The 14,065-nt window shown below is 37.9% G+C and overlaps 1 protein-coding gene across 2 annotated transcripts; it reads left to right on the top strand.

Annotated features, from left to right (window-relative positions):
• The first annotated feature begins 10,757 nt into the window (after positions 1 to 10,757).
• On the top strand, positions 10,758 to 13,574 carry LOC100242159 (probable N-acetyltransferase HLS1). Of its 2 annotated transcripts, XM_059738658.1 has the most exons (4): positions 10,758 to 11,063; positions 11,203 to 11,558; positions 11,716 to 11,909; positions 12,146 to 13,574. In XM_059738658.1, exons 2-4 carry the CDS (start codon positions 11,352 to 11,354, stop codon positions 13,008 to 13,010), a joined length of 1,266 nt encoding a protein of 421 aa, XP_059594641.1. In that variant the 5' UTR covers positions 10,758 to 11,063; positions 11,203 to 11,351; the 3' UTR covers positions 13,011 to 13,574. The 2 variants fall into 2 exon arrangements, with proteins under 2 accessions (XP_059594641.1, XP_010652717.1); XM_010654415.3 differs by having other exon boundaries at positions 10,758 to 11,558.
• Positions 13,575 to 14,065: the final 491 nt, after the last annotated feature.

Genomic DNA, 14,065 nt, shown 5'->3' with positions numbered 1-14,065 from the left:
TGCATAACCAGTTTTTTTTTTTTTTTTTTAAATAAATTAGTTTTCTTATAAAATAAGAAAATTTGTTAGGAATACTTTATATGTGAGTCGTGGGGAGAAAAAATAGTAATGACTTGCATTCAATCATATAGATATTGTTCGTTCATATAAGATAATTACGTTAAGTAAAATTTTGTATTTGACATTTTTCTTCGTAATGGCTTAGGTGATCATTTGTTACTTTATGATTTTTATTAATCTTTTTAGAGATTTTTCATATTAAAATTTGTACTATAGAGTAGCACCCTTCTTTAGGTGCTAATCTATAGTTGAGTTTGATCTTCAAGTTCCTTTGGGCCACTAATATTAAGGTAATATTAAAGTCTTTTTAAAGAAAATATGTTAAACTTGACATGGTTCATGATTTTGTCAAAGTATTTAGTTCCTTGAGGAAGAGAAGTTGTTCAACTATATGGAGCTAACCATCAGCAAATCTAAGGTAAACAACCAAAAGGGCGGAGGAAGGGTGGGTGAATTAGATGATGGTTTCTTTTATAAACTTTTAAGCTAAATTTTAAGATCAATTACAATGAACAATAATAAATAATAATCAATATAATAAAGTGAGAGAGAAGGGGAAAAAGATGCAAACTCATTGGACATGGTTCGATATCGAACTTAGCTACATCTATCATCTTTATGCTCCAATCCAAGCTTTGATGGTTTTCCTTAAACTAAGGACTTCTTCAATTGTTCTCACAAACATTCTTATACTTGCTTACATACGAGTAATGAATAAACTTTGTTATAAGTACAAAGAATTATTTTTGTAAATTGATTCCCATCGAAAAAAATTGATTGTTTCATAGTATAATTAATATAGGTAAGCAAGTGAGTAATAAAATCATTAGAGAAGGATTAAAAGTGAAAATAATATATGAAAATGTTGAATGATTCATAAAAGGCATTTTAGAGTTTTAAGTATGAAGTTTTTGTACAAATTAGTCATCAGGCGTAGTTTCCTACCCTATTGGTTGATCATCTAAGTGACACTTGATTAATCACTAGCATTAAATAAAGGTTGCAAGTGATCATTTAGCATAACAACTCAACTAGTCGAGGAATCAACACCTTAGTCATTTGCTATTGCTACTAGCTCATTAAGGGAAATCGATTGATCGACAATTGGAAAATTTTTATGGTTTATTTTGACTTTCGAAACCTTTATTAAGCTAGGAAACATTTTGAAAAGAGTGTTAGAATGTTCAATTAACTTTGAATGGAACTTTAAACAATTTTAAAATGATGATAGTCTAAATTCCATTTGAGTTTAGAAACATTGAAAAATCTTGAATGAATGAATATATTTTAGATCAAACGGTTTTTCAAAGCGATCATGTTAGAAAGTTTCAAAGCGATTACATTTTGACTTAAACCTTACATAAAAGTTTCTATTGTTAAGAAACCATGCATGAAAAATAAATTTCTTGATCCTGTTAAATCTAAAGGCAAAGAGCCATAGCATAATAACAAAGAAGAAGAAATGGATGAAGATGTGAGGCTTAAAGGTGGAAAAGAATTAAGACAAACAAAGCAAATTACAAAGATTAATTTAGACAACTAGGACATTACTGACTTAAATTGCAAGAAAAAAGTTGACTATCCTAATCACAATGGATACTGCGGATGATTCTATCCAAAAAGAACTTTTTTAGTTTAACTTTTTCCATTTGTTAAGACATTATTACGACAAAGATGACAAGACTACTATGGTTTATATTCATGCCACATAATTCTATTATTAATAAGAAAGTAATGATGAAAAAGCCAACATTTTTTTTATGTTAGGAACTATCCAGAGGGAGGAGTGTTTGAATAAGTATTTCCCTAAAAGCCAAACTTTTCACTAAATATCTTTAGTCATTGAATGGGTGTTTGCAGTAGAATTGTCAACACATTTTGAATATTGGAAAAAGATATTTGGATTAAAGTTGACTCAAAATTCAAATAGAATCAAGGCACTAAATAACAAAACTAAACTTGAAATTAGGGATTTATGGTAGCCTCAAAGTCAATATATAAAGGATGGTTAGACAAACACTCGCAAAGTTAATTAAAAGTATAATCTCAATCAAAAGGGCTTTGAGGCTTCAAGCCCTAGTCTTAGTCTTCTATAAATAATATATATATATTTATCAAAATCAATGTCAATAATAAGTATCCATAGGCAAAGATTGTTCCTTCTTGGACTAAAATTACCAACACACTCTGCATACTAATAAAAAAGATTTTGGTTAAAGTAGGTATAAAATTAAAGTAGAATCAAAATAGTGAATAATAAAAGTAAATCTAGAGACAAGGAATTATTGAAGTTAATATACAAAAGAATGGTTTGATGGACACTTATTCAGTTAATTGAAAGTAAAAAGTTATTGAAAAGGCTTGAAGCTTAGAGTTAGGACCGGTCTTTGCCCAACCATCAAGGCCAAGGAAGTTCTTTCAATTTCCTACTTTAGGTTTAATCAAGTTTAAATGATCAAGTTTGAAGCTTTTCTTAATATAAACTAATTTATATCTCATATACGCTTATTCATCTTACATAAACATTTATTTCTTTTATAAATAGAAAATTTATTATTATTTTTTAATCAAAATCAATCTCTATCACTAGAATGCACATGATGGTTGTTCTTATTGTCTTGCAAAACAAATCAATTGACAGTTTCCTTGTGATACTTGGATTCACTTTAATTTAGTATACAAGTTCAATGTTTCCTTAAATTCTGCAATATATAACGGCTTCTATCAAGCATTTGTGTACAAAATGACACACGTTGTATCTCAATCCACTTTGTTGTCATCATCGTTAAAGGAAAATGATTTTACGATGAAATAATTTTGCTTACGCTGACATTTGAAGCGGCAACATCATACTAAGGATAAGTTTATTCATTTTCAAATACTCCATGAGGACGACTTATTTAATTAAATAAAATAAAGGAAAAAATAATATGATATAAGAGCCCAAGCAAAATGAAAGACAAATATTCAGACGATGATATTTTAGGAATAACCTTGTATGTCAATGAAAAGACAAACAAAAGCTGGACAAATAAAATGGAAACGCCCCATTCTCGTAAACCCTCCAAACTTGACTTGTGTTTATTTTAGGAATCATTTTTAGTTTTTATTACCTTCAAATAATTGCCAACATTTTTGGCATATTTGTGAGTGATTTATCATTTATGTGTAATTTGGAAAAAGGGTACAAATCTGGTGTGGGAAAGTGGTCAAATTGGTCAGACAGGGGAGGAGGGGTTGACCCTTAAAAAGACAAAGATCCCTCCTCCACCCAAGTTTATAGAAAGTGAAAAGACATGGTCTCTACCTAAATTTAGTTGAGGGCCAAGTGTCCACAGCTTTCTAAGTTAATGGGTCCTTTCTCCTTTGTGCTTTGCCTAGAATTCCCCACAAAAGCAACCCCTGCCCTTTCCTTCTCTTTTAACTGTTTTTAGGGCTTTGGGGGGTTCCTCCAAATCTCAACCCCCACCCCACAAATCCACTAGCTTAAGGGATGTGTCCCTTTGTTCTTCTTCTTTAATATCCCTCCCATTTTCTTCGCTTATATCTCCACCCCACTCGCTTCAGCCACGTCATGTGGCTCCACTCAATGGAACTCATTACACGTGCCCATCTTGGCCGCGCGTGACCCCACGCTGCTCCTCGCGAGCGTAAGGATAATCCTGGAAGATAATAATTGGAGACAAGTTAGGACATAGGAATCCCCAGGTCTCCTTGCTTATGAGACATTTGGCATCCCATCCCATATGGACTGGGACAGGAAGGGACCAGTGGACCATCCACCTCGTATACACTCTAGTCTTTTCAAAATTTTCACTTTTATTTTATTTATTCAATGAATTAATAATAATCCTATTACAAAAAGAAAAAAAAAAAATTCTCAAATGTAAGTAAGGTGCACTGGTCAATATATCACTTGGCCCTTGATCAATGGCAAATTATTCCAATCGGACGGCAGTAGTAAATCTCCAGTCGGATATTTCTGTCTGATGAGGCTCAGAACTCCAGTGGGTCCATACCAGTTGCACTCCCTTACAGTGTGGAAGCGTGTAGCAGATAAATCTCCACTCATTTTTTTTCCATCCATGGCCGCCATATCATGGATCCATGATGGACGAGACATGGGAGGAGGATGATGATGATGATGGCTGATATGATGTGATGGGATGTGAGGATGACGTGTCAGGTCTTCTGAATTTGTTCTTATCAGGAAGGGCCGAGCCCCATGCTTTCCGTTTCAGTACTTTTTGTCTTTTCCTAAAATATAAACACCCATAAAGATATCTATGAGAGGGGCACTATCGTCAATTTTCTAACCTAAGACACGCTATCACAATAATGGAAATAATAATAATAATTTGTCAACGTGGACTATTACTTTTTAAATACAAATAATAGTACGGATTTGATTTTGAAAATTCCAGCCACGGTGATAAGTGAACCAAGTTTTGCCCTAACGTACTAAGAATAAAATCTGAAAATATTATATGACGTGTCACGAAAAATTTATAAAAAGGAGGATAGTCGTTATGGTTGTGTATATATGATTGAGAACCAACCTGCATGCCTGCATGCGCACAATATTTAAAGGGAAAAGGGAAGAAAGGAGAAATAATGAAGCAGAAGAATAATGAAATGGAAGGCAGAAGAGAGTTGCTAGGTAGACAAGGTGAGCAGAAATGGATGGAAGTCGGAATATTATGGTTGGGGTTGGACAGTGGGATGGCTAAGAGAGTTTCACGATGGCTCCATGCCCAAGACGAGAAATTTCCAAGTATGCGTTGAGCTATTCAAAGACATGTGGCACACGACAAGGGGCTAAAACAATGGTCTCAGTCTTAGTCTTCTTCTTCCCTTTCCCCTTTTATGGGGGTGATGTTAGATCTTGCCGGGGGTGAAATCTTTGAAGTAGAGTAAAATTTATGGGTACCATCCTAACTCATTTGTTTGCAGATACCAACTTCAATTTGAGTTGTAAGCTTTGTTTTTTCAATGAATATAAAATCCTGCATGGAGGACTACATAATGGGCTCGGTAAGGAAAGAGCAAGCTACACGTATTGAGAGAGAGAGATATGGAAGGTAGACGACAACTTGATTGAAATCTTTGCCTTCCACGAAAGTACTATGTAGTTTTCGAGTATACATCTTTAAAATATAAGTTACACACAGATAATGGAAAAAGACTTGCTCTTTGAGTCCAGCAAAGTCAAGTGGAACCAACTCCTTAAAATATGAAAGACCTGTTCCATCCTAACCCAATTTTGATACGACCTAAAGTTAGAAAAAAGGTGTAGAAGCAGTCGTGACTTTGTATGGAGTTAATTAGAGATATCTTACTGATCAGTTGATTTTGGTGGGGTTGATGGAATGAGTCGGCATGCGATGAGCCAAGCATGACGTAGAAGAAATTGACAGGTTCAAACAAAGAACAAAGGAGGAGGGAAGGAAATTATGAATTAGGAAGAATTGTGAGATGGGGAATGGGGTCAAGTTGGTAGGAAGTAATTGGAGGAAATTGAAGTGAGGATGGAAATGAAATGGAGGAGACGGGGAGGTCACAGATTCCAAGAAATGAAAGGTGGTGATTATGGAATGATGGAGGGGGTAATGAGATCAAATACATGTTCCCCACGTGTAAAGATAACGTGATAGTGAAAGGTCATGTCTGAAGGGATGTACAGAGGAAAAGGGGGGGAGGAGGAGAGAGGGATGGGCAAAGGGCACTTCTGAATGAGGAGACATGGTGCATAATCTTGGGGATTCGGCCGAGCCAGGGGCCGCACCCTAGTGTCGGACGCTTAGCGTACAAATGCCCCAAACCAAACAAAAAACTAGTGAGAAATGACAGCTCCTCACCCTCCCAAATACGTCCCCCCACCCACAAGTACAGCCCTACCCCAAACAAAAATACAAATCTAAATGAACAGAACAAAAAAAAAAAAAAAAAAAAGGGATAAAACCATCCTATCTCTCCCTCCCTCTCTCCTCTGCCAAGCCCCAGCATTCAAAGCTGTACTCTATTCTAACATAGGACATGGCGAGGGCATTTTGGGCTCATTCAAGGCCAACTTGGTCATTTGGTGTCATCCCCATGGCAATATGACATTGATTTGACAGTAACATTTTTATAAGTGACAAATGGGTAGGTTAGGGTTTGATGGGTGGTTTCATCCTGGTGCAGGTTCTTGTAGTGGCGCTACAACATCAAGCTTCTGTATTGGTCACCGACGCAGCCTTAAAAAAAGAATATGGAATAGGGTGTTTTCGGGGTTAAAATAATAGCAATTTTCTATACCCTTCTAGACCAGAAAAATCAGTTTTGCCAGGGGGGTCAATTGAAGGTCTCGATGACAAAGGGACTGTGATGGAGCCTGTCCAAATCATGGACACCTCTGTCTTTGAATAAAAACAAAACAAAATTAGATGGAAAGAGAAAGAGAGAGGGACGCTTAACTAATCCCACATATACCATTCCTCGAGCCACACCACCCACTCATAATTTTCTCTAATGCCGTTGGGTCAACTTATTCAAGCCTCACTTTCCAACTGTCTTAAACCTTTAAAAAACCCCCCAATATGAAAGGGGGCGACCATAGGCATTAGAGGGCTAAGACAAATGGTAATATGATTGTAAACATGTTGGCTACTTGCCTCTTATATTTTAGTCGACCATGTTGGGGTTGGGGCATGTTCATTAGGTGGGTGGCCTCTCAAGGTTTCACACGCACACCCTCCCATCCCATCCCATCCCATCTCATCCTTCTCCAATTTCAACATGTGATGTTGAGGAAGGGACATTGCCCGATCTGAGGACTAATTGTTTGGGAATGGGCCTACAACGTTAGTTGTGCTTGGCGCCCATTCCTGATTAGAATATGATGTGGGTTAAAAGGGCACGTACGGAGCTCCCTCAGCTACATTACAAAAAAGGGAACAAGATCCCTCCCACCATCCTATCCATGCATTTGTCTCTCCTTTTGTCTCTAACTGTTTTCCTCCCTTTTACATCCAGGTTAATCCTAAGGACCCATGTTCTCTTTCCTTTCAATATTTTTTCTTCCTTTTTCTAAGCCAAAATGACATCACAACTGGTACTACCACTACTAATACTAGAGCCTTTTATTTTTGTGGTCTCAAGATTCATTCAAACGATGCCGTGGTCCTCATCCTCCTCTTCTTCTGTTACAGCTCATGTCCAAACCATCATTGACCAAATCAATGTTTATATATATATATATATATACATAGAGAGAGAAGATGAAGCTTGAACATGAAACAAGAGCCAAAAACCTCGCAGGAGGTCATGTGTACAATTATGGTTGTTTTCGTTTTCATCACCGCATTCGTCATCGAATCAAAATATCTTCTTTTTCAATCGGATTTGTCATTTCTCATAATGGCCGGTTGATTGATTTGTAATTTAAACCAGGATTCCGAACCATATCTTCACAATGAGTTACTGTTGCTATCCTATAATTATTCCTTGCTGCCAATTAGTCAATAAACACCTTTTTCTACTACAAAAATCACCCCAAATATCTCTCTTGATTCCAAATCTAATGGAGCCTCGAAATTTGTCTAGACAAAGAATATTACAATCAATTAAATGTTGGTGGATTCTTAGGATCGCCTCAGACCAAAAACAATTAATTAATGATAAACAAGAATCTCATCCTCACTTGTTTATTTCCTTGTCACTTTATTCTAATCCCATTTTTTTTTTCTTTTGAAGCATATTTACGTAATATGCTCTTTATTTTGACCACCAATCATTTGAAATAAATAGTGTTTAAAAGTGCAAAGAAAAAAAGACACCTTTTAATTATTTACGAGTATAAATAACTTCACTAATTCTCCTTTCTTTTGTTTTTTTCTTCATCATGCCTTACCTCATCCTTATCATACTTAATATAAAAATCAATTATTATTATTATTATAGTCATCCTATTTTTTGTTATCATTATCGTGAGCATCAGTGTCATCATCAGCATAATCACCATCGTACATTTAAGATTATGGTTACTAACATGGACCCCTCATTTTTTTTAAAAATCAAAGTGAAGCATCTTCTTCCAATATTTGGAGTACCCATGAGAATCATCTTATTTGTCATGAAGGAAATTTTATAGAAGGAAACAAAAAAATATTTGCTCATACAAAGCCTTCCTATTTGTTAGAGCAAATGAGATTGGATTATACGAAAGACAAGGTATTAATAAAACTATATGAATGTGTACGTGTGCTCCACCTATATTAAAACATTATGATAGTGAGCCGCACCGACATTTAAAAAGAAAAAATAAGTTTCAAAAATGTTCAAATACATTATGAGATCTACCTTTAAGCTTTAAGAGCACTTAATTCTATTTCTATATCATGATACTTGGTTTCTATAATTTTTAATGCGTGTAAGCATGTTATAGTGCTTTTCAAGGAAGTGAGAATAAAATGATCATTTGTAATATTTATTAGATATCTGAATCGACCCTATTGAATGGTAACAGAATTAGGCTTTTGGGTTATGGAATATATGAACCTAATTAATTAATTAATCTCCAAAATCATGTTGATTCCATTAATCAAAGATTGGGCTAAAGATTGTTCAAAGATTTTGCATGGGGTGCTACTCTCTAATCAATGGGGCCTAAGGGTTGATCTTCATAAAAGAGTGTGGGAGACTCTATTCACAAGTGCAACTTGCTCCAATGAGATCATGATAGCCTTATAATATTTGAATATTTTGGAGCATTAATCCAATTACCAACTTTCCTATTAATTAAACAAACACCCACTTTCGAATCTGATTTAATTATCAATACCCATGTTTCACATTCCAACTCTTAAGTAAATTCATATCCATTTATTAAGAGTATCCGAAATGGCATGTGAAATGTTACATGATGTCCCCTTGTATTTTTTTTTCCCCATTAAAACCATAGATTATAAGATTAGGAAATGCATTCCATTTGGACCGGAGATCAATATCTTTCTTTGGATACCCAGAAAAAGCATCTTCCAACTTAGGATATTGAAAATAAAGGTTGGTGTGAAGGGATTTACAACCTCACTTGTCCATTGGAAGCTTGTTGTCCTTCCTTCCTAAGCGTGGACCTGTTTGCCCACCACTAGTTTTATTATTTCTTTCTTTATTTATCATATTCTTATCTTCTTTCATTATTTATCTTATAATGCATCTACGCAGATAGCTTCGCTTTTCTTGATTTTGATTTTAAAAACAAGAATATAAAAGAGATTAACGTTTCAAAGTAATTTTCATAAAAACATTTTTATTATTTTATTTTTTTGATGAACATTACATGCGACATGCTACATTCCACTTACTCTTAGCTTAATGGACCCGCTTAACTACTAGTGTTTTTAATAATATGTAATAGAATAAAAAACGTAACAATCTCAACTGTTAGATGCTCTCCCAAGTGTGAATTAGCAATTTTATATAGCATAGTCTATGAAGTATATATTATTTTTGGGTTGGGAGTGGTATAAAAAACGATGTGTAACCCAAATCAAGGAAGCTTCGTTTCAATTCTAACTTGGAATGCCTAGTCACTGCCTTTCCTTTCATTTTCCTTGCTGCCAAGTGTTTGTTTTTAATAATGGCCAATAATTTTGGGTCATTTTCAGGCGAAATTATTTTATTGAAGGCATTTTCAGAGGAAAATATGAAAGGGTCCTCCGGCCCCAGTCACACCCATATGCAGTTACTATATCTGTTGTGTGAGGAATTAATTAATTTTTTGAATTATTAAATTATTTAATTGTGAGCATATTTATGATGACGTGGCCACTCCCCTTGGAAACCCAATCATTGTCGAAGCCGTTTTGTTTTCCTTGCAATCAAACCGCCCCACCCCCTCCATAACTTTCCTCATGAAAGAGACTCTAATGATGGATGCCACGGCGGTGCATCCTCAGTGATGCGGATGATGGTGAAAGCGAAACAGCAGCAATGATGGAGCGGCGTTACACTGAGGTTTTTTTAAAAAAAATATGCGTTTGGATATGTATAAACATAGGCCTGTGATATCAACAGAGTAGCGAAATCTAGCTTAGAGAGCATGGAGAGATCACGACCGTCCATCAAGATTGATAAATGATCGGAGAAGCGACGCAACCAGTGGTTTATTCATTGACGTAGAAAAGAAAGCCGCTTTTGCAGGCCAACTCATTCAGTAAATCGACGGCCGAAAATCCAGGGAGTTGCTCGCGCAACTGACGGTATCCGTTTCGCCACGTTGCAAATTTTCAGCAACCGTTAAATAAAGGTTTAAAATCTGATAAAAAGGGAAATTCCTGATGCCATAGTCATGTGCATGACATGCAGTGGCATTGTATAATACAGGCTCCTCTCTTAATCAAACGCATGAGTGTTAAGGGGGAGTGAGGAGGGCATCGTGACCTCCATGACCCACATGAGGACCGCATGACATGGCCATGACGGACCATGATGATGACAATGATGGAGGTGGTGGTGGTGGTGGTGGTGGTGATGGATGGAATGATGGGGGGTGTGCATGTTGATGGTTGATGGTATGATGGATGAATGGAGGGAAGGAGAAGGGGAGGGTGGGGGGTGGGTAATGATTACAAATGGGGTCATGATGGCAACGCCTCCTTCCGTAGAAATAAATGATTAAAATCAAGGAGAACAACAATACAAGACTGCGCAGCCACAGCCGCCATTTCTTCATCACCCTTTTTGTGATGATTAATTTTTATTTATTATTATTAGTAGGAGGAGGAGGGGGAGTCCTAGGGAGAGAGAGGGAGGTGGAGAGAGAGAGAGGATGTTTAAAAAGCACTGAATTAAATAAAAAAGAGGAAAAAGAGGGAAGGAGAGAGGGGTTGATTCTGGAGAGAGAAAAAAAGGGCCACGAATCAGGTATATAAAGGCCCCATTAGAGCACTTGTATCTTCGCAATGATGAACTACTCACTACCTAAGAAGAGAAGAAGAAGCTCAACGGCTTTTTTCCTATATGTATATTTTTTTTAAATAATCTCCTTATCTTTTCTTATCTCTTTTCATAGATACATATGAGCTGTGTCTCTTCCCTTCGTTTCTCTAATTTCGAAGATTTGCTGGTGTCTTTGCCTTGCTTATAACACACGTTATTCAGGCTAGTTTGAAGCCTTGAAAAAGCTGCGATTCAACCTTCTGCTGATCCTTCTCCTTCTATAAAACCTCGCTCCCTTAAAGTCGCCTCTACTCGTCAGCAGTCGGGGAAGAGTGAGGTTTCGAATTTTGTTTGTGGGTTTTGGAAAGAGTATGGGAGAGGAGGGTGGCGGTGGCGGTGGCGGAGGGGGCAGGGTGGTGGTAGTGGTGAGGGAGTTCCACCCTGAAAAGGATTGCAGGAGAGTGGAGGAAGTGGAGAGGAGGTGTGAGGTTGGACCCAGTGGGGAGCTCTCCCTCTTCACGGACCTGTTGGGCGACCCAATTTGCAGGGTTCGCCATTCTCCCGCCTTCCGCATGCTGGTAAAGTTTCTCTCTTTTTTCATGCCCCCCTCTTCTCTTCCATTCCATCAAGTATTAACCCTCTGTGTTTGTGGTAAAGTGGGAAGTGATGGTGGTTGAGCCACTGCTCTTTAATCCAAAGTGACTTACCAAAAAATACGGTGATGTTGATGATCAGGTAGCAGAGATGGTGGGCGAAGAGAATGAGGAAGCGAAGGAGATAGTAGGGATGATAAGGGGTTGCATCAAAACTGTTACATGTGGGAAGAAACTCTCCAGAAATGGAAGGACCTCCAATGATCCTACCAAACCCCTTCCTGTTTACACCAAACTCGCCTATATCTTAGGCCTTCGCGTCTCTCCTTCTCACCGGTACACTCCCACTTTATTCTCTATTTCTTTATTTTATTCCCTTTCAAGAATCCAAATTTTTACCAAATATGGGTATTAGAAAAGACCTATTCTCTATGACCCATTTTCAAGGGCTTTACAAACTGACCCCCACATCTCATTATTGCCTCTTAAATAGCTTCCTTTCAATTTGTTTTCTCCTTTTGGATTATAATATAATATGGCATTGAATTTATTAATGGGGTCTTCTATTGCAGGAGAATGGGTATTGGGTTGAAGCTGGTTTGTAGGATGGAGGAGTGGTTTAGAGATAATGGCGCTGAATATTCCTATATAGCCACTGAAAACGACAATCAAGCTTCCGTTAACCTCTTCACCGACAAATGCGGCTACTCCAAGTTCCGTACGCCTTCCATCCTGGTGAACCCCGTCTTTGCTCACACAGTCCGTCTTCCTAAACGAGTCCACATCTTCAAGCTCTCCCCCTCCGACGCCGAGGCGCTCTACCGCCGTCGCTTCTCAACCACAGAGTTTTTTCCCCGTGACATTGACTCCGTCCTCAACAATAAGCTCAATCTCGGCACCTTCGTGGCCGTTTTTTCCGAGTCAAACCCCACCGAATCATGGCCCGGATCGGACTCGTTCCTGGCGGACCCGCCCGAGTCGTGGGCGGTTCTCAGCGTCTGGAACTGCAAGGACGTGTTCACGCTAGAGGTGCGTGGCGCGTCGCGCGTGAAACGGGGGTTCGCGAAAACGACTCGTTTGGTGGACAGGGCGCTCCCGTGGCTGCAGTTGCCGTCAGTGCCGGAGGTGTTCAGGCCATTCGGACTACACTTCATGTATGGGCTGGGGGGAGAAGGCCCACGCGCGGTGAAGTTGGTGAAGGCGCTGTGTGGGTACGCGCACAACCTGGCTAAGGAACGTGGGTGCGGGGTGGTGGCCACGGAGGTGTCCAGCCGCGAACCTCTCAGATTAGGAATCCCACACTGGAAGAGGCTATCCTGCGCCGAGGACCTATGGTGCATGAAGAGGCTCGGGGAAGACTACAGCGACGGTTCGGTCGGTGACTGGACCAAATCACACCCTGGCCCTTCCATTTTTGTTGACCCCAGAGAGTTCTAATTTCTGATTATCCCTCTACTACTTCAAAAAAGAAAACAAAAGAAAAGAAAAAAAATCTTAGATTAGAGCTGAAAAGGAACCAGGAAAAAAGTACCTTTTTTTTCCTCTAACTTTATTTTCATCCTTTTTTTTTTTGTTTTTTTAGGGGTATTTTTTTTCTTTAATTTTGTAACGATTTGGGAGTGGGAAAAAGAGAGAATGAGAAGATATGGGTTTTTGTTGTGAAAGGGAATATCCTCCTTTTTTTTTTTGCTTTTGTAAATGGATGTTGCTTTTTTCGATCCTCTTTCAGCCAAACGCAGCCTTAGTTTCATGTGGGGTTTCCTTATCTTTTCCTTTTCTTTTACTTACTATAAAGTCTAGGCGATCCTGATGAGATGAGAAATCATGTGTATACGAATATCCTTTGATGTTTTCTCTTTTTTTGTTTCGTTTTTTTATTTTTTTTGTTTTTTCCAGTCCACTAAAATGGGGCACCCATATTTTCTTTCCAATGTGGCCTTCATACTCATTGGCTTTTTCAATATATTCATAATATGATGGGGATGTGAATAAGGATTTGAATTTGGTGGGTTGTTGATGGGGATTTCTTTTAATTTTATTTAAGTTCACCTTTTGTGCTGAAATGGACGGGTGATTTGGCTTTAGTTGCTCTGGTTTTGGAGTGGAAGATGGAACAGAGCAGACGAGGCCATAACCCATTTTACTTCTTTTTTCTCCATATTTATTGGTTTCGGTTTTGGACTTGGACCTAAACAAGGAGGTTTTCAGATTGTGACATATGTTTTCAAAAGGAAATCACTAGGTATCTGCCATTCACGGGATTTGCACTAAAATATCATGAGTCATGAGAGTGGGAAGGTAAATGTATGGTTGAGCTCACAAATAAATGTGAATGCTAAGTGCCACTGCTCGTGTCGGTGACCTGCTCTCCCTGCCTTTCATTTGACCACTCTTCATTGGGTCTTTTGATTTTGGGCTTTTGCTTCAAAGCATGGAATTTGTGGTAAAAGCCCCTATGGATCATTCAATCATTTAATTACATTATGTGAAAA

The sequence above is a fragment of the Vitis vinifera genome, chromosome 7, assembly GCF_030704535.1.
Source record: "Vitis vinifera cultivar Pinot Noir 40024 chromosome 7, ASM3070453v1".
Taxonomy (NCBI): Eukaryota; Viridiplantae; Streptophyta; class Magnoliopsida; order Vitales; family Vitaceae; genus Vitis; species Vitis vinifera.
This window is presented reverse-complemented; position numbering and strand designations above follow the sequence as displayed.